At 32.6% G+C, this 27,591-nt stretch overlaps 1 protein-coding gene across 2 annotated transcripts; it reads right to left on the bottom strand.

The window, feature by feature from the left end:
• Positions 1–1,427: 1,427 nt before the first annotated feature.
• On the bottom strand, positions 1,428–27,591 carry LOC111002756 (serine/threonine-protein phosphatase 6 regulatory ankyrin repeat subunit B). Of its 2 annotated transcripts, none has more exons than XM_045629634.1 (19): positions 27,206–27,591; positions 15,660–15,761; positions 13,390–13,491; positions 12,664–12,780; positions 11,505–11,597; positions 10,599–10,812; positions 10,179–10,375; positions 9,113–9,211; positions 8,612–8,756; positions 8,253–8,410; positions 6,917–8,144; positions 6,637–6,836; positions 5,923–6,459; positions 5,629–5,835; positions 4,819–5,512; positions 3,442–3,653; positions 2,697–2,825; positions 2,392–2,527; positions 1,428–1,957 (listed from the first exon to the last, which is right to left on the bottom strand). In XM_045629634.1, exons 1-19 carry the CDS (start codon positions 27,533–27,535, stop codon positions 1,731–1,733), a joined length of 5,127 nt encoding a protein of 1,708 aa, XP_045485590.1. In that variant the 5' UTR covers positions 27,536–27,591; the 3' UTR covers positions 1,428–1,730. The 2 variants fall into 2 exon arrangements, with proteins under 2 accessions (XP_045485590.1, XP_045485589.1); XM_045629633.1 differs by lacking the exon at positions 3,442–3,653 and adding an exon at positions 3,185–3,405.

The raw sequence follows: 27,591 nt of genomic DNA, 5'->3' as shown, positions 1-27,591 counted from the left end.
AGGCCTCTTTTTGAAATCACTTAGGATATAAAGATTATGCCATCTTCATATAATCCTATATAATACTTACTAAAGCATATGAATAAAATCCGAATTAACATTATTGTTATTATTTAACTCCAACTCTGATAGAAAATTTACTTATGATAAAATTTCGCCTGTTGCGCTCTTTATAAACGATAGAAAAGTTAATTATGTTGTATCGCACTTCATAAAACGAAATGAATTAGCTTAATTAGATTACACAGATTGTACAGTATGATTTTTCAATTCTAGCTAAAGAAGTATTTTGTTTCAAAGAAGACGTGTAGGTTGAATAAAACGGGTTCTAAAGCCAGCGGAAATTGTTATCAGTAACTTTTCTGTAAAATTTTTGGTTTCTATAGAAAAACTCCAATAAATTATACTAAAAACAGTATACCTACTGTAAAACGTCTGTATATCACAAGTTTTAAGACTAAACTACTAAATTAAGAGCTGCTTATTAAATATATTATTAAGGTTTACGTGTTCACGAACTAATTAAATAAATTTTGATGTTAGATTTGTGTAGATTTAGGAAAATCAAAACATGTTAATACAGAGTAAACGATTTAATTACAAACCTCCTAAAGTCGAAAACATTCGGATTTCGTTGATTTAACTTGTTTTCCCTCTATATATAACTAACTATACGCAACAGCGTTCAAATAAGAATTGTGATTTATTTTGTGTTTGATTGTGTGTTGTGTTTTATGTAATTACTAACATTAGCCTAATATATATATATATATATTCTTATACAGATTTTCCTTCTTACCATTTAACGACAATTCTTTGTAACGCCAAAATTTTCACGTGCATGTGTCGTTATATAGTTTTCACTGTACTAGTAAGGTTCTGGTGGAGGTTAATAATAATCGTATAATACATATTATCGAATAACATTCAAACTATCCTGTACAGTAATTTGAATACGGGTAATTTAAATAAAGAAAAATTTAGTTTCTTGTAATTTAATTTAGTCATTGTATTTAAATAGATGTAAATAGTTCTGATATAATTAAAAATAATCCTTTTAAAGTATTTTGCCTACTAAAAGCTTCTGGTGAAGTGAGCGTTAAAGTAGTCACGCAAATTACGTCAAATTTATTTAAATAAATCTGTAAATCACTCGCAAATATATTAACTAATGGTAAATGCAGCTCATAGACATAAACAGTATTAATAAAAATCAGGAAATATGTTTTAAAATTATATTTTAACTGATATTATTATTAGGTATATAAATACTTTAGGTAAATATTTCATTCGTTTTTACAAAAACAGTTAAGTTAATTCTTACAACTACTATTAATTATTATATACTACTAAATCTTATTGAACTAATATAAGACTAATATTTACATAATGTATTTTAATTAAAGTCTCAATGTTTTTAAGGCTTGGATTTTGAAGGATTGCTGATGTTTACATACAGTTTATATAGAGAAAACATAAATTAAATATTTATTAAAACTAAATCTGACTTAATACACTAAACCACTCATTCTATTTACGACGAAGAAAAGAGAAAAATCATTGGTTTCGGTTATAATAAGTCTGATTCAGAATTGATAAATTCACATTTCAACAGATACGTACAGATTCAAAAGATACAATCTAGTCTTATATTTTCATTTAACAGACATTTTATTTTGTAAAGACTTGGTAATAAGTTGTACATTTTTCAATATAAATAAAAAGAGAGTTCAAGGAGGAACAGCAGCTATATTATTCGGTACAATTTCAGACTCGCTCTCGGCTGTATCTGTATCACTGTCCTTAGCAAGTGGTTCCTCAGGCTCATCCCTTGTCAATGCCCTGTACTTCTTCGCTATTATCTCCCAGTCTACTACATTCTCTATCCTTGTCATGTTATTGAAGCTTAGCTGAGAACCGAGTGGACTAAGATGGACGACGGAGAGTCGAGTTGAATCTGAAAATATGTTATTTTTGATATATTGTAACATCATTTTATTCTAAAATGATTGACCGTTAGAGTTGTAGCGGCATAGAATACATATCGGTAATAAGTATGTGATATAAGATCATAGACAAGACAAAAATTACTACACACAAACAATAACTAAGATAATGCATCATTCAGTTTAATTAATCAACCACTTGAAGTTTAAAGGAATCTTTGTTGTTACTTTTGTATCATTTATTGCTGTTTTAATTCTACGAGACTTGCATCCAATTATATAATTGACAAGAGAATTAAAAAAAAATGAAGAATGTTAACGGCGAACATACGAAGAAAGTACGTCCGTTGGTACACAGCCGGGGATGGAACCAACAACTTCAGATATGAGTGTCGCACGCTTAAGCCTAGACCAACACTGCTCACACTTATTACTCAAGGTATACCTTTTGGAACAACTTGGCCACGCTTAACTTTCGATAGCCATTTGGCACCAGCCTTCGACCTCGCGCTCATCTGGTCTTGTCTCTGGAGTCCTACCATGTGCACTAGACTCGGTCGTTTCTTTTTCGATAAACGTTCCTGAAAACAGTACAATTAGTATTCTTGAAAACAAAACTAGATTTCTTAAAAAAGAAGATTTTGAGACGTAATAAATTATATTTATAAATGTATAATCTTTATTTATACTGTTCTGTACTGATAAGTAATGTTGTATTGTTGATATACCTTTTATATATTAAGAGCTTACCCGACATCGATGTATAAGCCACATAAGCCACGTAGTAACCAGATTGAGTGGGGATGGAGCCGTATTCGTCCGATGCATGTTTCGGATTAGTTTAGACAATCCATACTTCCACTCGATATCTGATTGCGCCTACAAAGTTTATAATAGGAATGTTATTGTTTATTTGAAAGTTATATCGGTTAACCTAGAAAATCATTCATAAGTTATTATATATTGGTTGTGATTTATAATTTTTTATTAGTTCAGACGAAATTATTATTTATTATTATAAAATATACCAATTGCATATATTATATTTATTCAGTTCAAGTACAATCATTACGACTTTAATATTAAAATTAATTATTATGTAAATAGGTAAATACCAATTATCTGCCGTTTAGTGTTTTGCATCTTAAATAATTTTATAAATGCTATGTAAATATAACGAAACGATTATTTATATTTTCATTATTAAATACTATTGTTATTTCTTTTAATAATTTCACCTGTATTCGTTGGTATGTATCTGACATCATAGCAATCAGCAAGTTGATTAGCACTACAACTGACACCAGCATATATATCCCGAATACTATTTTGAATAAATAATTTGTCCATTGCGGTTGGGTGTTGCTATCATTACGATGCACCCTCGTCTGCTCTGTGGTCGTTTGCCCAAACACCGCGAAGAAAAGAAGCTCGAACGAGAACACTGGGTTCATAGTGACTGTGAACAATTATTGACAGTTGACAGCACATTTACCTGTATCCGCTGATAAGTGTCCGACATCATCGCAATGAGGAGCGTTATGAGCACCACCACAGACATCAACAAGTAGCCACCGAAGACAAACTTGAACAGGTTTTGGGTCCAGAGAGGTCGCACACTCGTTATGTAGTTCAAGTCAGACAGAGTGGTCTGCCCAAATAGGGCAAAGAACAATTTCTCCACCGCCTCGATGGGTGACAAAGTCGCTAGAAACCAATACGCGAATGGACCTTGTTTTCGTTAACATCGCTGGGGTACGTTGAAGCAGACATGCTCATATTATTGCATCAAATTACCCCAAAACTTAGTCTAACAAAAATTTACGTTTTTAATGTTTGAAAGGGTGGTAACTGTATGGTACAATACGATTGTGACTGTAGTTCTCTAATGTGTAAGCTTGGGGTAGATTGATATTTTGTAAAAATATTGTAAAATTTGAATGTGTGGTGTGTTCTTTTTTAAGTTACAATTGTAAATAAAATAAACTAATACATAGCGATACTGACATGTCTGCATCAATTTACCCCAGTCCCATCTACCAGTGTAGCGACAAAATTAGCGTGGGCGCATAACAACGCCACAACGAAGACATTAGCCAAACATATCGGAACACAAAGTGGTACCTCAAGACACCGGTGACAAACGTAGGATAAGCCAACCGGGGCATGCGCAAATCAAATGCTCCATCAAATGCGGTGAAGTCGGCCACTCATTCCACTAAAACTAGATTTCGACGTATAACGTACATTCTGATAGCTGAATCTGGAATTTTCCAATTTAATTTTGGTAAACTAAATGTCGACGCCGAGACTATGGCAGAACGTATATTATACGCCTACATCAATTAACATATAACTATAGCTAACATTTCTAATCATAATTTACGATATGCATATACCAGTATGTCATAAATTATGATAATAGCATAAAATTGGTGTATAAATGGTACACAGACTCAATACATTCCACTGTGTGATGGTTATGGTTTTGAGACTTTTTATTCACATTGAAAATGAAATCATTCCCGATGACGACACATATTAAAGCCTGTAAAGCAGATGGCACACAAATACGTGTAGAAGCACATTGTGGTAGAGTCAGTATGAATGAAACTGCAAAAAAGTGTCATCTAAAAACTGTCACAATGTATTTTTGCTTCTAGGACTTACGTCCCACTGGACCTTGTTTTCGTCGATATGATTCCCCTGAGGCTGTCCATGCCTGTCTTTTCGTTCGGAGACTATCTATTGTAAATAGTCCAAACTATTTTATACGTAAAAATTTGAGTGAATTTTAATACTATAATGAGAATTTCTTATTTCCAAGTCTAAAATACAATGATGATATGAAAATGTATAAAAAAGTCCTTACCGTCGGAAAATAGTTTTCTCCTCGCTGTTCTAGCGTATTTATTATCTTCAGGCTTATTTATATTTCTGAAAGGTTGGTTCAATGCGACTATATGCATTGAAAATCCGAATACGAATATGGCTAATACTGCGAGGAATCTACCTAAATCTTTCATAAGGTCACCTATGATGATGGCCCACGGACCAAACAAGTGGTGGAAGGATAAAAAGTCTAAAATTTGTACACAAGCTAAAAGAAATGACAGAGCGAAAAATTGATTTCTACAGTACATGAGTGTCGGCCAATACTTGGGTAAAACGAATATCCAACCGACTACATGGGTCGCAACGCCCACCATCCCTAATAATAATACTGCAATTTTAATCCAACCTAAACCTGATTTATCACTGGGGTTCGTAAGTTCGAATAATAGAAGACCACTTAGCCAGATAAGTAGAATCCACTCATACCATCTTGGAACTAAACTTTCCCTAAATATTGAATTATATATTGGCGTAATGGCGACTAAAGCTAACAATATCATAAGATAGATATGTGACGTTAAATACGACATAAATTTAATTATAGGTATCTTATTATATTTATGACCTAATGGAAGGGAAAAGATTAGCCACACCGGCGGACAAACTATAAAAATAAAGAAAAGGAACATTATTTTGATGCCCGTCCATTTGAGACTCCCTCTCCACAGTTCCTGTAACAAGATTGACATTTTTACAGCGTTTTCAATAGAAAAGTTTCACACAAAAAATATGACAGAAATGATGAAGAGTACTGTAATCGTAATAGGTGAAGTTACCTATTTTTTACCTGGAGATATCTCTGGACGACCGTATGCGCTATGACTTCTTTTTGCTCGTTCTCTATTAAAACGTCTAGAAATTCTATATTCCTGTTATCAGTGGCTGTTAAAATATGTCCCGCTGAATCAGCACCGGCCGCTAAGGCCAATAATTCAGTCGCCATTGCCTCGCATTGCTTTCCAGCAGCGATTAGGTCTTTGGCACGCTCTTTTTCCTATAAAAAAAACATTTTCTTTGGTTAATAAATCAAAGAAAAAATAAAAAAAAACATTTTGAATAAAGTAAAAATACAGTGCTTTACCTTGGTAGACAAATTAATATAAAGATTAGATAACTTTGCTGCCGTATCAACAGGTGCTGGTGATACTAACACAAACTCTTCAATTGGTATATTATTGTGATTTTTGGAGCAGACCATTAGATTATAAATAAATTTCTTATCATCCATCAAAGACTGTGTATCATGTTCTTTGTGGAGCAAGTATTCTAAAACGTCATTATGATTCTCCGAAGCCGCAAACCAGATAGGGGCACAGTTAAGATTCGTTTCACTTTTTGGTGACGCTCCAGACTCACACAAAAGCTTCACCACGTTCAAATATCCCGCTTTCGCTGCGCAATGTAAGGGTGTCCATCCATTTTTATCAGTCGCATTTATTTCAGCCCCTTGACCGAGTAGAACTTCAACCATTTGGTAATGGCCATGTGTTGATGCTATATGTAAACCAGTCTTCCCATGTCTGTCTGTACTCTGAAGTAATTCTGCCGATCTACTGAGCAAAAGCCCGACGATTGACATATGTCCACCGAAACATGCTAGATGCAAAGGATTATAGCCCTGAAACGTTAATTCATCCCATAAGCTAGGGTTGACAATGTACAAGATTACGCAAATGTATATTCATTTTTCTCTGAAATTTTATAGGCAAGCATATTCTGCTCTTTAACCCAAACATAGAATTTGGTTAAAGGTTTATAAATAATGAATTTAGTTAAAGCAAGTTTTTTTACTTACATTTTCATTTGTAGCGGCATCTACTTGCACGCCTGCAGAGTTGAGTAGCAATCTCACAACGTTTTCATTCCCATTATATGCAGCCAAGTGTAAAGGGGTCAAGCCAGATTCTGCCCCCAAAATTGGGACTAACGATACTCCTGTAGGAGCATCTGATTTTACAGTCCCAGGAACATGAGATAACAGTTCTCGCACCGTTTCTGAAAATTTTAATAATCTCATTACCGGTAAGTAAAAAATGATAGTTATAATAAGTAAATACACATAATGTGGTTATTACCTGCCTGTCCGTAATAGGCGGCTATGTGAAGAGGTGTTAAACCTAACTTTTTACTTGATAACCTCAAAGTATTAGTTGATCTCATGACGTCTAATACGTTGGTATGGCCATGTTCAGCCGCTAAGTGCACTGCAGTTAAGCCAGCTCTATTCTCATCAGTACAAGAGGCTCCAGCCCTTACTAAAACCCTTACAACATCGGCGTGACCACCTTCCGCGGCCAATTGCAACGGTGTGGAGTCATTCAGCTTATTCCGCGCTGATATGACCCCAGTTCTATCAAATTTCATCAATTCTTCAATCACTTTCACTGAACCCTGAATCGCAGCTATGTGAGCACAAGTATTACCATCTCTTGTCGTTGCCATCACTAGATTTGGGTGCTGTTGAAGGAATAGTTGAACCACTTCTGAATAATTATTTTGAGCCGCTGCATGTATAGGTTTCTGACCCAATTCGTCTGTTGCATCAATATTGGCACCAAGTTCAAGTAAAAGCTTGCAGACTTCAATTTGACCACTTGCGGCCGCTAAGTGCAAAGGTGTTTGTTTCTTTAAAGTCAGTACATCTATTACAGCGTTGTGATCTCTGATCAAAAACTTCACTAAATGGGCGAAGCCATTCATTGCCGCTAAATGCAAGGCTGTTCGCCCATTTCGTGCCTTTGAGTTGATAAATGCCTTATTAGTAAGTAACGCATCACAAACTTGTAGATAACCATGTTCAGCAGCTAAATGCAAGGCTGATCTGCCTTCAACGTCAAATACATCTACTCTTGCATGATTTGTGAGTAATGTATTGACTAGTTCCATGTGTCCTCTATTGCATGCAATTAATAATGGCGTCCACCCGATGGAATTTTGTTTATTTAGGGCTCTACTGACATCTGCCGTTGACATATCGGTTATCATTTCAGTAAGTACATCATTATTTCCCGCTATTGCACAGAAATGAAATGCTGTTTCTTGGTTATGTCTTGTTTGTAAGGAAACATCAGCTCCATTTTCCATCAAGCATTTGACGACCTCTCGGTCAGCTGACGGAACTTTTACTTCCTCTTTAGTTATTTGCCCCGCGAAATGTAAGGCACTCGCTCCATCTTCATCAACTGAGTCAATGTACATAGTGGCAATTTTTTCTCCTTTATGTTCTTTTACGAATCCTATTAAATGCCGAACGATATCTGGTTTGCAGCTCCTACACGCCATGTGAAGAGGTGTCTCGCCACTCTGTAAATAAAAAAAATGATTAACTAATTTTAATTATTTTATTTTTTGTTACGTTATACCGCGTTAAACCTAGCTACACCTTATTTCTTTTCTACACATGAAGTATACCTTTGTTTTTCTTAAAGGGTCACCCCCATCTTCCAATAAAAGCACAAGCGTAGTGAGATTGCCGTGCCGCGCCGCTACGTGTACCGGTGTCATACCATCCTCTGTCGCTTTATTTGGTCCTGCTCCAGACTTTAGCAGCATCAGTGCACATTTGTCACCTAAAACATTTATTGATATGTTTAAGTGTGTAAGTACCAATAAAGAAAAAAATAACAATTTTAATAAGTAAACGAATACAATTTTTAAACCTAAGTGAAGTTTAATGATAAGAAACTTTTTTTTTATAGAACAGGGGGCAAACGGGCAGGAGGCTCACCTGATTTTAAGTGATACCGCCGCCCATGGACAAAAATACAAACCATCAGGTATCCTAGCAGCAATGTGAAGAGGAGTCTCTCTTTGTTTTCCACCACGAATGTGGACATCAGCACCATATCCCAACAGCGTTTCAACGACGGCCGGCTTACATGACTCTACTGCTATATGAAGTGCAGTGTAGTTGTCCTGAAAAATATTATTAATTGCGATACCATCTATGTTTTACATATTGGATTTCTAGTTTAATTAATATAGTATAATATAAATCTCCGTTATAGTTGAGTGTTTTAACGTTGGTTAATAAAATGATGACCTAAAGTAAATAGTATCCATTATCACGGTAATTTAATAAATAAATAAATAAAACTTTACTCATGACTGAAATGACTAGGTCACACACCATCGCTAGTTCTCAGACTAGGGAACCCCTGTGTTGTGGGTTGATTTCTGTTATTTTTTTTTATTTTCAGGTAAACTGGTGACCCATCCATTATATCTTTTAAATATTAATAAAAAAAGCTTTTACTTTAGTATTAGCTTACGTTAGTAGTGACATCCACACTCTCCCCTTTTTGTAGTAAGGTGTTGATAATGCCAACGTGTCCATATCTGGCCGCGGTATGTATACTCCTAGCTCCATCCTGAAACATATTATGCTATCTCAGTATTTACTCAGCATAAAGATTGAGGTCAATACATATTTCACCAATGGCTGAAATACAATTCAATTAAATATAAATTGCAACTCAACTTCCTGTTGTTGATGTTACCGCCATAACCAGTAACTATCCATATTTACTGGTTAGGACAATGGTTAGGCGGTACAGTGTGACGTTTACACACAAAATATAAAACTGTAATAAAAGATACCAGAGCCACAACTATTGACTTAGATGTTTCTCAAAAATCATACATTCTATTATTGATACGAAAATGATAAACCTTCTGTATCTGACATGCCGTCTATTTTTGGATACCGGTTCCCTCATAATGATTTTCTTTACTATGCAAGTAATACTCGTTATATGTATTACTTCCGCAAATTAAAAAATCCAACACACAGCCGGAGATACAACTTACTACCCCAGGGTTGCCAGCCGCAAGCTCTATAACATTCTTATGGAACCTTAACACGAAAATGTCATATTTTGTCTGACTCATCTGAATTTTTTAAGAACCTCCGACTCTTTCTTCACATATTATGCATTTTAAATTTTAATAATGAACAATAATTAACCAGACAAACCAATGCTGTTCTATCATAAAGGACAGATTTATTTTGTAGAAAATTACCATTCATAGTAATATTTGCACATAAAAGTATACTTAATACAAAATGCTAATTCATGTTTATGAGGTCGGCTTTAAAAAATAATGCAAACTTTACTGCGTGTTTATTCAGAATGTTTTAATGCCATTATTTCTTGGCTATTCAAGGACAAAGACTTTAATGTTAAACTAAACCTAGCGTATCTGGTACCCTTGGGGAAAATTCACGCATATATATTCACTTATATTATCTTTAGGATTACCTAAAACCCATTGTTTTTTAAAGTTCAGAAGGAAACAATTCGGGTATAAGGATCCTTTATGCTACAAGAAACATACCTTATTTGGCATATGTAGATAAACTCCTTTTTTGAAAAGCATCATTGCGCAGTCGGCGTGTCCGTTTAGAGACGCGATGTGCATCAAAGTACTTCCATCTTTCGTTCTCTCGAATATCGAGGCTTTGAATTTATCCGCTAAAAGTTCTATGATAGCCGCGTGACCATTTTCCGCAGCGAGATGCATCGGTGTCCGATCTAATTTTTAAGTTAATTTTAATAAAAAATATTAACACGAAAATAATCTATGTACTATTAATTTTCTTTTAATCATTTATAAAATATACCGCTAATTGAATAAATAAAAGCTTGATTTTTGTAAAAAACACAGTAATTAAATAAACAATATTAGCAAAAAATACTGTACAGCGCTCTCGTACGATAGATATATACTTCGGTAAACACACTTCGGTGTACCAACCTTCATTATCCGCAATAGCTGCATTCGCCCGAACGCCATAGAAGTATTTAACTAGAGCTTCATCTCCTTCAGCAGCAGCTATATGCAACGATGTCTGACCGGCTCCATTGACTGCATCGACTAAGGCTCCATAGTCCACCAAAATACGAGCCATATCTACATCACGCCGTCTTGCGGCCAAGTGCAGGGCTGTGTCACCAGCTGGTGTTGATGACTACAAGAACATGTTTGGACGTAATTTAATTTTTATAGTTTCTTGTAATTTATTTATACAAATTTCTACACATTGAATAATTATAGTTAGTTGTCTTGTCATGTTTGATCTGTTATTTTAGCCACTTTTTCTTCACACATTTTCTTCTACATAAAAATATGGTATACTCATAAACAAATATTTTACTGTTTTAACTAAACTAGTTACATATCTGGTGTCCATGTAATAGAAAATTTAAAGTTAGCAAATGTTAAAACGTGCGTTCTCGACAGGGTTATGCGTTTAACAACCACAGCTTCAATCAGAGTTTTTATTTACACTTGATCGAAAAATCGTGAGGAAACCTGCGTGTCTTGATCACCTAAGAAACCTGTGCTGGGCACACAGAGCGATCACTTACTTGTGATGAAAAAATGTACTCTGTCAAAATATCTACTCTATGAGATTTTACGGGACTTGAACTTTAACGATCAACGTTTTCAAAATGAAATTAATTAAGTAAAAATATAAATAAATTGATTAACTTTTATAAGGGTTTCAAGGCTGACATAAATTGGGCGTAGCTTATGTACAAAAAGTGTTTACAATTTTGTAATTAGTTTTACAAATACCCATTACTCTTGTGTGTTCGTTAAATATATACAATTATGTACTGCCAACCTGTTTATTTTTATGTTTTTGTTAATGATTACCTTCAACTGTTCAGCCGTCTGCGCACTAAGGAGTTCCCGCACCATGCTCTGGTTGCCGGCCTCCACAGACAAGAGCAGCGGGATTTTACCTCTCTGGAATACCATTTCGCGAATTAGCTTTTTCCATTCTTTTAAACGAGCTCGTTCTTTGTTCAGCTCGATGTAACTCAACTCGAGCTTCTGCAAGTCTTTCGACAAGTTCATGGGAGGGCTTCCTGAGCGCAGATTCGCGCTTCTCGGTATATTTTTATCATTTTCAGACATCGCAAATTTACACTCAAGAACTCCATTCGGTGCAAAGTCTATTCGCGGACTCACGGCAGTGCGGTATCACTGCAAGTTCTAAATCACACTCGAAAAATGTTACTTATGTGCATTCGATTTGGCAGAACAGAAAATCGATTTTGAAATTGCTCCTCGCATGCAGTTAGACTAGTCGAAGCAGTCAGCTCCTTTATACGTACTTGTTCATCCATCATCACTCAACAAAGTTCTGCTAGGACATGGTAAATGTGCCTTTCTCTATTCGTGTCGTAGGGCGGACTGAGACCTATTGTATTAAAATAACTAATTTTGAATTTCACCGCTGACGTTATAACTAATATTCCGCGAGTGATTTGCATTGTAAATTTTGCGTGGTGACGTTTAACTCGGCAAAGCTTAAGTTAATTAGCTAGTTACTATTCGTGGGGGTTGTGGGTTGTAACGGTATGTCTTATACACGCCTGTTTCGCGTTTAAATTCTTACATTCAAATTGTATGCGTGTAGAAGGAATGTGGCTAACTTGATTGATAGTTTTGCATAATATAGAATGGAATTTCTTTTGTCTTTAAATGGGTAAAATTGTAGGGTTTGTTTACAAGCGAGGAGGCAGTTCCTGATTGGGGATGTCGGTGCCAGGCGAGAGACGAGCGAAGCCTGCACGCGATACGCGTGTCCAATACTGCATCAGCCATTTGACATGATTCAAACAATCCATACCCTCTGAATATCATCATAAAGTTGATAGTTTATTGGTTTCTACGACCCCACTGTTACATCGATATGTCTGAGTGAAATGAAGTTGCATTTGATTATCATATAAATTTCTTTTTTTTTTTTTAATGATCGAAGACTTGAAGATAATTCATACACAGCTTATTGTAGGATGATACTTACTCCATCAGGTCTCAGTCGAATATCCTTTCCCGCTGCTGTAAGTAAAGCTCGAAGAATAGATGTTGCCGTGCCTGTCTGTCTGCTTGACACCAAGTGAACTGCTGTTTGTTGCCGGCTCTTAAAATAAATATTCGCATTAATCTAGGTCTCATCTATCTAATCTAATTTGGTTCGTTTTTTGGCTATAATCTATTTATAAGTTAGTTTTGTATTGCTATTAAATTAAGTCATGTTTGTCCACGTGAATATATATAATTAAACTGAAAATATGTATATTAATAATACATGTAAGTCACCCAAAAATTATATTGATGTTGAAAAAAAATCCGTACTGTACTTTCTTCAAACAAACTCGCTAACAATGATATATGTAGTAATTTTATTTATTAAGGGCCTGTTTCACAATGTCCGGATAAGTTCCAAATAAGCTATTTGTTACTTATTGGTATGATAAATAGTATTTTTGCGTTTCACGACTGTCAGATAGCGCTATACGTCATGAAATTCGAAGTATCTTATTTGGAACTTTTATCTTTCGAATAATTTATGTGTTGCATAGCTATTTGGCACTTAATCCATACATTGTGAAACAGGCCCTAAGTATTTCAACAATATACTTTGCAATTTTTTTTATATTTGCAAACATAACATAGTTAAATACGCTTGATAATTAGTATAATTTATTAAGTTCTTCGCCTAAGTATAAAAATATATTTTTCTACTTACACCTCCCGTAGCAAATGGATCCACGCCTCTTTTAGACAACAGTAATTTAACGATGTCTTCTCTCGAGTACATTGCCGATATGTGAAGAACATTGTAGTTATCCTGAAGAGATCAGAGTTTTTAAAATTATTTTTTTATTAAAACAAATGAAATACAAACTCCATCAATTTCTAGAAAAACACTTTTTTACCGGATTGAAGTTATGTATTACTGTAAACTGTATTATTTCATTTTTAGGTTATATTTAAAATTATGTTTAAATAATTATAAGTTTACAATAATACATAACTTCAATCCCTTAAAAAAGTGTTTTTCTTTAAATGTGTAAAAGTTATGTTAATACAAGACAATACTCAATAAATTTCAATAATATTTAAATATTCCAATTACGAATCAGATTTATGATTTGATGAGATTTATAGAATTTTTCGACGGTTAGCTTAAAAAAATATACTGATTTTTATTGTTTGTTTATGTCTTAAGACGTTGAGTAGAACGTAGCACGTAGCTAATAACTCTACGAGTAGAACACAAACCTACATCATATTGCTACGACTATGATATTAGCTCCTACAGCCATGGAAAAGTTAATTAAGACCCACTGCCTTTTGTCGAATTCTGTAATCAGTGTAGTGGAGCCGTAACTCAAAAATTTCTATTGACATATTAATTATTATTATATGTGGTTTGCGACACGTTTACTTTGTTACCCTTCCACCCTTTTTTATATTACATGACTGCAAAATACAGAAAAAAAATACTTTTAAAACAACCAAGACTTTGATCTCGTTATGTTTTATTCTATACTACTAGAGTTGATAGGAAAAGGGACTGAAGATCTACAAACATGATCAACGAAATTTATCTATAAATCAAACCACCGTCTGTGAGACCAATTATAGATACTTTTAAATTATATTTTCCTAGTTTTTCTATTCACTGACGTAGAAATAATATTAAATATAATTAAAATAAATTATTCGCACTTAGACGATAAATTTGTATCATATAGGTAGCTGATGCAAATTGTAAGTATATAGCTGAAACGCTTGAATCTAATAATGAAAAACTTATTTGTGTATCACAGTAGCTGTAAAATTTGATAACTAAATTATATGTTATTACTATCGCATTATCATTGAATAATAACAACCGTTTAGAAAGAGAACCCAAGTAATTATCCACGCATTAAGACATTGCGTGATCTGTCTGGGCATTGCACGCTTAACTGCAATTAATATTGACTACATAAAGACCTTCGATATATTTTTAGCCAAGAATATACTGTACTGTTATAACAAAAATATATTAAAGAAACACATTATTATCACACTAGCTTTTCTCAATTAACCATTGAAAAATTTAAATTATCATTTAACAGAACGACTTAACCTATTAAACGTCATTGAACAAAACATTAGACTACCATACATATACGTAGATTCAAAAAATTAAATTTCGAATTATAGAATTTAACACTATGAAAGGTTAAGCTACATTGTTATAAATTAAAATTACACATGAGTCACACCTATGCCCAAAACTTATGTTATGTATATTTGATACAAATATAAGCCTTGGTTCTAAATTATAGGTTTATGCAAGTAGGTTAGTCGAAATTACCAGTTCGCATATTTCTATTGCAATTCACAACGTAATTCTCACTTTGCGTGCTCTACTGGTGAATTAGATGACGCTCGAATTTTCGTGATTTCACGGTCTTTATCAAACTTTATCATTAATAGTCGTGATAAATGTAGCAAGTTAGACTTAAAAAACTTTTTGAAAAACAAATAGATTTTTAATGGCTTATTTATAGTAATAAATATACATAATCATATCAAAAAGAGTGGCGGAGAGTTTATTGCCAGTTCTTCTCTTCCGTTCTACGCCCTCGATTTGACAACTGGCAGTAAATGTAAAATTAGAAGCATTTAATTTATATTAGATTTTTTTGACGTTCTTAGGTGTACATTAAATTGTACATTAATGTAAAAAATTGAATAAATGATTTTTGAATTTGAATTTGTAAGGAACGATTGAATAGAAAAATTGAATCGTAAGACGCATTTTTAAATCTATACACTTGTAAGGCAGTTTTTTTTAATTTATGTAATACTTGTTTGTTACAAAAACCAAATGTCCTTGACGGATCTATCATTTTTATGTTAATTTCTGACGGATTCTTCAATTATACAAGTACTTAATTTAAATAATCAAATCTTTTCTCTACCAAAGGTACGCATTATAGCAGTAAAATGGATACTTACATTGTTTCTAGCACCAACATCAGAACCTAATTCTATAAGCCGCTCCACAAATGATGTTCGATTGTCCTTTACTGCAAACATTAGTGGAGTCATTCCCGTTGTCTAAAACAAAAGATGATGTACATTAATTGAGATATTTATACATTATATTCTGTGTCGTCAATAAAATTATTTTGTTTTATTTGCCACAGTTCAACATTTTTAATAAAAACTAATGTAATTGGTCTTCATTTCAAAGATTAAAAACATCAAAAGAATAAAGGGTAATGACGCGTATATTTTATAAAATACTAATGGCTTGCTTCACAATGTATGAATAAAGTACCAAATAGCTATGCAACACATACATTATTTGGAAGATAAAAGTTCCGAATAAGACACTTCGCGTTTCATGACGAATAGCGCTACCTGGCAGTCGTGAAACGCAACAAGCACTAGTTTATCCTACCAATAAGTAATAAATAGCTTATTTGGAACTTATATCGACATTGTGAAACAGAGCCTAAGACTCTAATTCCAATAGGTATCCTATGGTTTACACAGTCCTATCAAAGTCTCATAGATTTATCGATGGAATAGTAGTCATGTGTCTGCGTGCACTGAGACTGGTGAATTTGAAGAACTACTCACTAGTTATTAGCTGTTATAGTCAAGGCAGCCGATCATCAGCTACAAAGCGGGCAATCGTGTTATGTAAGCAATTTCTCTTGCATGCCGCAAAATGAAATGTACAAGCTACTATGAAAAAGACAAGGACACATAGTCAATCTGACTATGACTACGCGTTTTGGCGAGCTGGACCCAATAGAAACTAAAAACAAAACGAACGTCTTGTCTACAGTCAAATGACATATTTTATTTGCATTGAAGATATAATAAGGTAATTATCGTTGCCCAGATATTCTGATGTTTTGATTATATTTATATTTTTGTTAACTTTTCCAATTTAAAAAAAGACATAGAGACTTAAAAATAAATAAAATTTCGTCAAATTAGTATCGTTACATTTAAAACTTAGGTCAGTGATTATATTACTTACAAACTTACGTAATTGAATTTATTGAAATAATACAGAGGTGTGCATTAGAAATTAACAGCAATATATTATCATTCTGACCTCAACCCCAGGGCAGTAAAAATATTACATAATATTTTCCATTAAAACAAAATAAGGAAAGTCGCAAAGTTAATTATGTTCCACGCCTAATTCACTAACCTACTGCCATAATCACTATGTTTCTTGGAAAACAATTTGTGTGCAAATGTGGAAAATATATCGTATGATGATGGTAATTTAAAGAAATAACTGTTCTTTTGTGAAAGAAAATTTAAAAACGGAAATTAAAAAGTTATATAAGAACGTCATCTGAAATAAAAAGTAGTATATCTGCAAGTGTATGTAAAAAATATTTTGGCTAAAATTATACATATTTATATTATGCTAACATCTATATAAAAACCATAAGGTTTATTTTAGTCAAACGTAAATTACGCATTCTGGAAACGAAACGAAAAAAATACTTGCCCGTTTTGGCTTTTTTTGTTACGCGGGTAACACTGAAAATGTTAAGAACTGGCCAGTGAGAAACATTGCTAATGAAAACTTTTTTTTGTATTTTTAGAACTCTTCGGTAACCTTATGTAGTAAATGCATTCATTTGTCATTTGTTTCTGTGAATTGGCGGCAAATCTAAAATTCTTGTTACTCGTGAAAATGAACCTAACGCGAGAAATTTTCGGTCAACGATTTATTATGACTTTCGTTGAGGGCTTACACTACAATAAAGCTATGATAGGCTGCGATTAGCGTTTCTTAATGAAGCCCCATCTCGTGCCATTACAATTGGTTTAACGAGTTTAAGCGTGGACGTAGCAATCTCAACGCGCAGGATAGAGGAAGTAAAGTCCTACAACCTATCCGCAAATGCGGGCAAGCCTAGGCATCGGTATGAGTCAAGTTCAAAAAATATTACACCAAAATTAAGGCGTCAGGAAGCTTTGTACCAGATGGATTCTCCATACTTTAACCGACGACCAGAAATACCTTCGCATGGACTCGTATCGCCAAATGTTAGATAAGTTCAACAGCGGTGACTTACATGCTGTATTTGACATTGTCACAAGTGATGAGAGCTGGATGTATTGCTACGAACCCGAAACCAAAAAACAATCAGCTCAGTGGGTATTTCCTTTCCATGATCGGCTAGCTAAGGTAAAGAAAGTAAGAAGTCCAGGAAAAACATTGTCTCATTCTTTGGTCGGAAAGGTCATTTCGCGACAGTTGTGCTACAAAATGAAATGACAGTTACTGCAGAGTGGTATGTCAATCGCTGTTTGCCTGTTATCTTGGAAAAAATTCGACAGCAGCGCCCTCGAAGCAGGATCCTCCTTCACCACGACAACGCTTCAGCGCACTTCGCAAAACGGACTGTTGAATGTTTGACTTTTTTTTAACTGTTGAATAATTGGCAAATCATTATTTGATATTACAGTCATATACATATTTTATTACAGTCATCCTCCATAGAGTCCTGACCTGGCGCCCTGCGATTGTCATTTATTCCCATGAACCAAAGATAAAATTCAAGTCTAACTCTTTAGTCATATTTTTCATTTTAATTAAGAAATATGTAATATTTTGTATGTTATTTTATTAACATCGCCTGATTTAATATTAGCGCGGCATATAAACCAGAACAATAATTTAGCCGCTAGGCGAAATAAATAAAATAAAATCAGAGTAAATGCCATCTTAGAATTACAATTTTATAAGTTATAGTTTAATAACTAAAGTTACTAAACTAAAGACACCATTTCATTGGTCAGAAAAATTCAGCGCACCAAAAATCTGTAACGATAAGGTGATTTGGGTCAGTGAAACATGTTTATGACTTCTATTACTATTTTTAGCTCAGTACAGTAAATTCGTTTATACCACGACGTCATATTTAGTAATAATTACATTTACAAACGGCAAATTTCGGCAATTATCCAATGATTGGTCACTTATTTATATTGATGTAGGAAAAATATCTATATATTCAACCGAAGCTTACAGCGCATATAAGGATTATCTATAAATAAAATGTAACATATAAATTTCCATGATATATAATTTATTAATCCTAAAAATTATTTTAACGTACCATCCCTTTTAAACTTCTTTTATACTTCAGGCGCAAAGATTACAAACATGTATAAGCATATTAAATTGTATATTGATAAATATTATAATACGTTTTCCGTTTTCTTGAAAGTATAGGAAGTTTACGTTCAATTTACGAGGTGTTAAAGATTTAACGGTTATTGCATGACAAGTCACACCTATTCGCGATAAAAAATAAAAGTTGTCATTACCTGATATCCATGTTGTAAAACATTGATTTATGAAAAATGAATATAACATACAATAAGAAGTGAAATAGAAACTCTATTTCTGATTAAAATGGGTCAGTCGTGTTATAGCTGCACTTGGAAACACAGACTAAGACGGTAACTTATAGAACTAATTTATATTTAAAGCGGTCGCACCCTAAAAAAAGAAATACTTTATCAGTTTGAAACGCGTTTTTACATATATTTTACAATATATTTAACTGTCTTGACATTCAGCGTGCTTTACAGTAGCTATAGCTACGAGTTGTGCCGTATAAAATTGGCATAATGAAACGCGATTTATATCATTGGAGTGTCTTTTTATTTTTATTTTGTGATAAATCTTTTATTTGTATCGGCCTTCTGACTTAAGCGTACGAGTTGTAGGTTCGATCGCCGGCTATGCATCTAACAGTCGCTCGTACGGTAAAATAAAACATCGTGAAGAAATATGAAATAAGGCCAAGACCCATACAGTGTTGTAGAGACACTGGTTTATTATTACCCTCGTAAATAAATGACTATCATTTTTACTTAGTTCAACTTTGTGTAAGTATGACTCATAATGCAGAAGAACATTGAAAACTAACTTACTAACGGTTTCTTGGTGTAAGGGTTATAGTTCATAACCTAAAAGGTACGCTGATACAGCAGTTTGTAGGTCAGTTTTAATTTGGTTAAAAGCTTACCGGATATTGCAAGTGTTGAATGGCGATGCGGTAAACCCGAATATAAGGAGGTGTCAGGAAATTGGACGCGGTTTACGATATAAACTGGTAGGTTTATGACGTCATTAGTTACATGAATTAAGGTATTTGTTGTATATTGACATATTTGTGGTAAAATTTTACATATACAACAATAGACTGAGAATAAGTTAATCCACACTTATATGCCGACTAAATTAAAAAAAATCTATCCGTCACTAATTTATATATGTAGTTGTTATATACAATAGAATACTTTAGTTTAATATTCTTATAAGACTACTTAATAAATACGCAGTTTAAAGGTTTCTCAAATGCTTAGACAAGTATGAAATCCCAAGGACTGGTTCCTACTGAAGGTCGGAAATCTCCTATCGATTTCAGCTGTGGGCTAAGTAGCTTGCACGCAAATCTTTTGGCCCTATGCCCTTGACACACAACTGGACTTTATTAACCAAAATTATGTAGGCCAAGAATTAATGTTTTCGTAAAGTAAGCTCGTTCAATTCGGACGATGCTCTTGTTTTTATAGACCTCAGGTAAGACCTTGAAAATTATGATGGAAATAAAGCCTATTCTCCTAATTTATATTATAACCTGCGGATGTACTTCAATTTCATAAAAAATATAAAAATATAGCTAAATTACTTCCTAGACATGTGTTAAAGGATCCAATAAGTTAGTTTACAAGTAACATAAGGTTTATCGGTGACAGTATTAAAAAACAATATCATTAAAGAGCCATATTCATACTGTTACATAGATAGTAACTCTTGTCACTAACTTTACACGAATTTATACAAAAAAAAATGTTTTTTTGTTGTATATGGGAAATAGTCTTGATTATCTGTGGTTGCAAATGTTTATAATCTACGGTCGTGCGCATTTCGGCTTATGTTGTGGGGAGCGGCGCTTTTGTGCCATTATATTTGTGCTGGCAACAATGTATACTATATTTTTTATTGCATCTTCTTAAATTTGGCTTACCTATTATATTCATGAAGTCTATTAATATCGATGTCATCTGACAGAATAATTAGGAGGCATACAACTATTTACAATTATATACCTTTCATGATAAACAAACCACAGAAAAGCTTATATTTATAAAACATAAGTATAGTTAAAGGTTAGGCTAAACATAGTTAGATTTTATACAATACAATTTATCTAAAATTACATAATCTTAAAATTAGGCATGTAGGAAAACGCAGCAACTATCGTTATAAAGATACAAAAGGCAAATTATATCTTGACAAAATTTCGCAGGTTTGGGTATCCTAGATGTTAAGGAAGAGAATATTATACTCCTGTAAGCTAAATAATTCAAAATTAGAATATTATCTTAAGCACTAACCTATGTTAAAACTTTATAATGAAAAATAAGTTTGCAGATCTTTTAGATTTAAAGTTGGGCCCTCGTCGCTATGTCGGGTTTTAAATGAGATTGATAGTCGGATAATTAGCACTCTCATAGAACATTTTTTTAAATCGACTTTATGCGTAACACGTTGCAATTATGCAGTCCGTGTCTATTTATAGACGGCCTTTATAAAAGAAAACACCGGAAGTGCACGACGGAAGAGCATATAAATCGTATGTAGAGCGCCTTCTCATAAACCTTTAAACGCTGTAATAACGTTACCTATGTATAACACTAGTATAATGTAATGTTAGTACAATAGCAGCATTATGCTGTCGTGCAAGATGTAATTATCCTATGAATCATCTACGATTCATTGCATATAATCACTGTCAACCGTCAAAACTTATCCGCCAATTTATATACACAAATCAATGTCTTTTCATGTACCTATTATATTTAATGACAATTAAATACAATTATAAATTATAAGGTGCACTGAGTTATGTAACCGAGTTATGTATTAGTTAATTTACATATATAGCGTCGCACACTTGAAGCCAATATGATCTGTTTAGAATTTACTACACTCATAAATTGTTACTTAACATCGTTTCAGATAATGTCCAATAACATAAGTGATACTTTCACTTAGATTTACAAACGCTTTAATAAGTCAAGTTAGTTTTTAATATTATTTAATGTTAGGGTTTCTAAAATTGAATAGTGAATACGTTGCTACATTTACCATAATTAATATGTATGTTTTTGGTTGGTTAATATCGAAATAGTTGATAATATATACTTATTGCATTTAATAATTAGAATATAAATAACACTTGTTACAATTGTCCTCAATGTTCCGGAGGAGACGCTAGCCAAACGTAGTAACAGATTGGTCTGTGATACTTTTTACTTTGTACAACAATATCCGGTGGTTTTTACAATAAATACAAGTTTGTTATAATTCAGGTAATTTAATAAATAGATGATTTGTATTATTATTATTATCTTAAATTATAAGTACTTAAAATAGATACAATGATGTTTATTTAATGTGATTTTGTAAATAATAGTTCCATTGACAAGACCCCCGATTGGTGTTTTTTTCTCGAGTAGTGTGGCGGGAAAATATCGGGTGTTGATTGGTTAAGAGAAAAAACAACCAAGCGAGGCGAGGGCCCGTCGGGAGTTTGAAAATTCGGCGGGGCATTCTTTGTTTCAGGAGCTAGTAGAGTTGGTAATAAAACTAGTAATTATATACCAGTGTGCAAATATAAAGTATTTATTAACTCTATTGTTTTCTTTAAAAAAACGTTAGCCTGTATTACTGGCTGGGAGAGGTCTACCACTAACTTATAAGCTCATGTTTTAGACAATTACAGCCAGTTAGCATTAAACGAAACGTTTCATTTGTCTCAAGTGTAAACATATCTAAATATATAACCATACAAAAAACTGCAAACTTTATTCCTGAATATATAATAAAATATTTATTTGAAGCAGCCAAAGTATAAAATGTATTTGAGTTATTTGTACATTCATCATTATATTTAGCATGTAATGTGAAGCATGCAAAACGGTGCATATAAATACTTTCCTTAATTGTTGCACGGGGTATGTAAAGGTCATTGAACCTCTCAGTTATTGCATGACCGAAATTGATAATAATTTTTGTTATTGAATGCAATCACACAAAAATGAATTTTGTACATTCATATGTAAATAGATTTTTATTTATTGATCTCTAACTTACAGCTTTACAAACCCGTTGTTAAACTTTATTCCACTATATATATTTTTAATGTTGCTTCTACTGACATGAAAATATTATTGTTGGATACTGTAACAGTTAGATAGTAATTTAAAATAATATTTATGTTTTGTCTTCAGAAATCAATTGAACATTCACTAACCGCTTCATGGCTTCCTAAATGACCCAGTTGATCTTAATTATCATTATGAGCATGCCCTTTCAGATAATGCAACCTTGAACTTTTTCATCCTATACGTCGGCCTCCGTCTCTTATGTTTCATGGTGCAGACATCCCGTCTTATCGAAACATTCACTATTTGTGTGTTGTTGTTGTGTTAGATTCTTACATCTCACATTATCATACGTATACATTTAGTTAGGGCAGCTTGCTAATACAAACACTACGCATACTCCTGACAATAAATTAATACTTATATAAATTTAAGCTCATCCACGGCTGGCAAGCTGTTTATTACAGTAAAATTAAATTGTAGCTATGTATAGCTTTATTTAAAAATAGTGGATGTAATATTTTATTCTATTTGCAATTTATATTACTAAAGATTTTGAACATTAACGGTAACAATATAGTACCTACATACATACCAAAAACTAAATAAATTTGACATTATTTAAAAATTCCTCTACAAGATAAAAAAGCTGTATAACAAGTATAAAAGATTAAAAGTATAATGAGAAAGTGAGTATCTAAACTATTTTTACTACAGACACTAATAAACGTTACAATTATTCTAAATAATATATTTTTTCTATTTTGAATGAATACTTGTTATTACCAAATTCGAATTTTTGTGTGTTCGATATCTTGGCAACGGATCGCGTGTGCCTGCGAGACATCTTTTCGAGTTTTTACTGCTAGGGACATATTTCGAAATCGATATAAATGGTTTGTAGCATTTGTTTTCCAACGAGTTATTTTCCAAACAACGCAGTTTAATCGTAAAATAATATAAACATAAGGAATACATTTCCATTCGATTGTTTAACTTGTATAGGAGTTTGTAAAGAAAACCGAGATTTCATACAAAAATTTTATACAAATTATAAACTGCAATTGTATTTTAAAAATGTAATCATATGTTTTAATAATGTGATGACGTAGTGATAAAATAATATCATAATTAACTATGATGTAAAATGTAAATTTAAGATATTTTTTGATAAAGATATTTAAGATAAACTAAGTTTATAAACAAAATATTCACTTAAGTAATCTAAAAATTAGTTCCAATGTGAGAATGTGGCTTTTTTTAATATATGATTTTTCCTTTCAGTAACTCATAATTGAGGTTGAACTAATCCCTTTTTTAGAATGACGTGAAACTTACATTGTTGTAACATTCACAGGAATGAATTGAGCGGAAAAAAATCTAGCCAATAGGTTAGTGTGGCCTTCGCGTTGATTACGACTGAACTTTTATAATTATAGGGTTGGTCTTAGATTGGCGCCGTTGAGGTCAGACGGTAATATAAGTAATACTATAATATAAATAAATCTTAAACGGTTCAGCACCTATATTTTGTGGTGCTACGCAAAGTTTGTTGCAGAACTTGCTTGTTTCGATGCAATTAGGTCAGATCTGGTTAACATATATAATATATATTTATATAGAATATTAAGGCCTGTAAAGAATTTTGAAAGGAGAAGAAGAACTTTTCATAATACAATATGTATTTTCGTAAACAATAGGAGTATTTTTTCACCATATTTTAAATGTATGTTAAAGAAAACTTAACAGGATCTTACGAAAATCAAGGTATTTTATTTAATATGCTTATCTAAGTTATTATAAAGATTTTTTTGTTTATTTTTAATAAATATTATCTCATTTATCATACATTGTTCACTATCTGTTAAGTTGTTTTTAAACAAGGTATATTAATGTATACATACATGTTACTTTATGTGCTTTTAATAATAATAATCATTTATTAGCAAGGATATAGGACAAAAACATTATGGCAATACAATCTAAACTTTGCGATTTCTGCCACACAATAACGAGCAAATTTTTCGTATATAATTAAAAAGTAGAATTTTACATACCTAGTTGTACATTATATCAATCATACCATCAAAGTCCATTAGTTATTTTATCACTACGTCATCACATTATTAAAATATATGATTATATTATCAAATTAATATGAATTATAAAGTTTACTCAAATAATAATAGATTTTTTTGGTCAGTTCTTATAGGTAGAGTGGTTTACCTCTACAATTCAAGATTTTTTTCCAAGCTAATTTATAAACGACTCATAATTGTTTATTTTATATTAGGCAAATGTGAAACTACTACTAGAAAATGAATGAAAAATATTCAGAATCCATGTATAAACATAAGAACTGAAAAAATCTGTTTTAATTATATGGTTTTTTTTCATAAAAGAGTACTAAGAATATTAAAATAAACCACCCCTTGGATGGCAATTACCAATTAAAAGTGCATGTACAAGTTTTTGTAATGTTAATAAAAGCCGTGAATAAATTATCGTTATGTGTTAATTTTTAATCCTCCTTCTTAATCAATAATAAATATATCTTTAGTTTAATTGGATAATAACATAAGCGATTGTGATTGTAAATTAAATATTTAATTTTCAGGTGTATGAACGTACCTGAAATGAGCAGTCCAAAAAAACTTTCTTCTTCATTTCATGCTTCCTATTTCTAATCACTGCTATAACTTATACTCTTTCTATATTTATTTACAAAATATGAATGTATCGGGTCAGGAAAATTTAAGCTTTTGTTTTGTTTCATAAGTATTTTGGTGAACGGATGTTGAATAAACATTTCACACTGCAGAATATGATTTATGATAGATATCCATTAACAATGTTTTATTGATTGCTCAGATTTACTTTATCCTTTAAGGTATCTTCCCGAAATAACAATTGTTTTGATGCACGTAAAAGCGCATATATATTGATATATTATAAGTATGTTATTTAATAAAACACTTTTTTACGGATTATAGTTATGTATTATTGTATTTAAACTTATAATTATCGACTCGATACCAACTCCGGGGAAATAAATACAGATAACACAACATTTTCTGCAGCTGTAATACTTTTTGACATTTAACACCTTTGTCTTCAGTCACCGTGACCACGCACGCTGTAAAGCACGCGAAACGTCGGTTTAAATTTAAAATTATGTCCAAATAATTATAAGTTTAAATACAATAATACATAACTATAATCCGTAAAAAAGTGTTTTATTAAATGTGTAAAAGTTATGTTAATAAAAGACAATACTAAGTATGTTATTTCTTACTTTAAGTAAATACAAATAGCATAATCATATCATGATAATTACAACTTAGGCACTTAACTAAATTGGTTCTCGTAAAAAAGTTCATATCATTGTCAAGATAGCAATGTTCCTGTTTCAATGTTATCAATATGGATATTTGTTTGACGTTGGGTTCCAATATCACATACTTATCAATTGTTTCCGTAGTTATCATTAGTTATTCGGGGTTACGATGACTTGACATTGTAATGAAAAATTATGTAATTAAAAGTCTGTTAAATAAGAATGCTAGACTCGAGACATGACTGTGGTTTCGCTTAAGCGTAACATACTTATAAATAATATTATTCAATATAACTACTGATCATCATCATCTCAAAATATACTATATTTCAGTGTAATCCAAAAATCCTGAAAATTATGTAAATAACTACTAGTTTCTCACCATGTTGTTCGCTTCTAAAAGGGCTGTAGATTTTGCGTTCATGAATCAGCCGAAACAAGTACTTACACAGCTTTATAACAATGATAAAATGTTCTTGGTTTTTTGCTTTTCATGTTTAGCTCAATGCTATTGAACAAGTATTGCTTATGTTTCGAAAAAATACGGTTTATGTACAAGACACCGACAGGAAGAACTTGACAAATGTAGCTTCATTGTCGTTTATGTCTAAATGATGAAGTGATTGAAGGCTCTGTTGAATAGATAGTCGCGTATATAGAGGTTACAAACAATTAATAAATCCAAATTTGTTTCGTTTTAATACCTAGTTTAGTTTTAATTTTCTAGCGTTTCAGATTTTAATTATAAAAAATATGCGCCCAGCATAGTTTAATAGAAGTTGTTGGTAAAAAATTAATTGTTTATTTATGAAATAAAATTTAAACATCATGAACATTTGTATAACTATCTCAGTTTTTATTTAAGTTGTAAAACAAACTTGTATGTTTTCAAAGATACAAGAAAATCTGATATTACAAAATTTTAGACATACACTCATTTATATTATAATATAGAAATTATAAACAAGCAAGCAACAATTTAAATATCATAACATACCGGATCAATGATCCCAGCCATAGGAACTGATACTATATCCTCTCCTCCTGCTGCTACCAGCTTCTCCAAAGCCTTGAGGGTTTGTTCCACCGCCGACCACTCTCCTTTTTGTGCCAACACCAAGATCTTTGCAGCAGCCTCCCGCATGTTAACTCCGGCACTGGGAGGCTTCGGGACATCCGGTACGCTGATGTCCTTAGCTTCCTTCTTATCTCCATTATTTGACGATGTCTCATCTTTCTCTTCAGGCTTAGCTGCTTTATCATCATCTACAGCTGGTTTCTTAGGGGGACCCTTCCCGCCTTTCTTCCCTCCTGGGGCTTGCGACATAGTCACATAACCTAATATTCACAAAACACTTCGCGATACATGACTAGGGCGGGCGA

This window comes from Pieris rapae, chromosome 9 (genome assembly GCF_905147795.1).
Source record: "Pieris rapae chromosome 9, ilPieRapa1.1, whole genome shotgun sequence".
Lineage (NCBI taxonomy): Eukaryota > Metazoa > Arthropoda > Insecta > Lepidoptera > Pieridae > Pieris > Pieris rapae.
This window is presented reverse-complemented; position numbering and strand designations above follow the sequence as displayed.

What these genes read in the sequence shown, in the direction of transcription:
- LOC111002756 (XM_045629633.1), bottom strand. Translation starts at nt 27,535, where the DNA reads ATGTCGCAAGCCCCAGGAGGGAAGAAAGGCGGGAAGGGTCCCCCTAAG. An exon ending in ACCCTTTAAGAAAAACAAAG is followed by an intron (nt 8,145 to 8,252) that starts GTATACTTCATG and finishes TTTTATTTACAG; the next exon opens with AGTGGCGAGACACCTCTTCA. An exon ending in ATACATACCAACGAATACAG is followed by an intron (nt 2,826 to 3,184) that starts GTGAAATTATTA and finishes TAAACTTTGTAG; the next exon opens with GCGCAATCAGATATCGAGTG.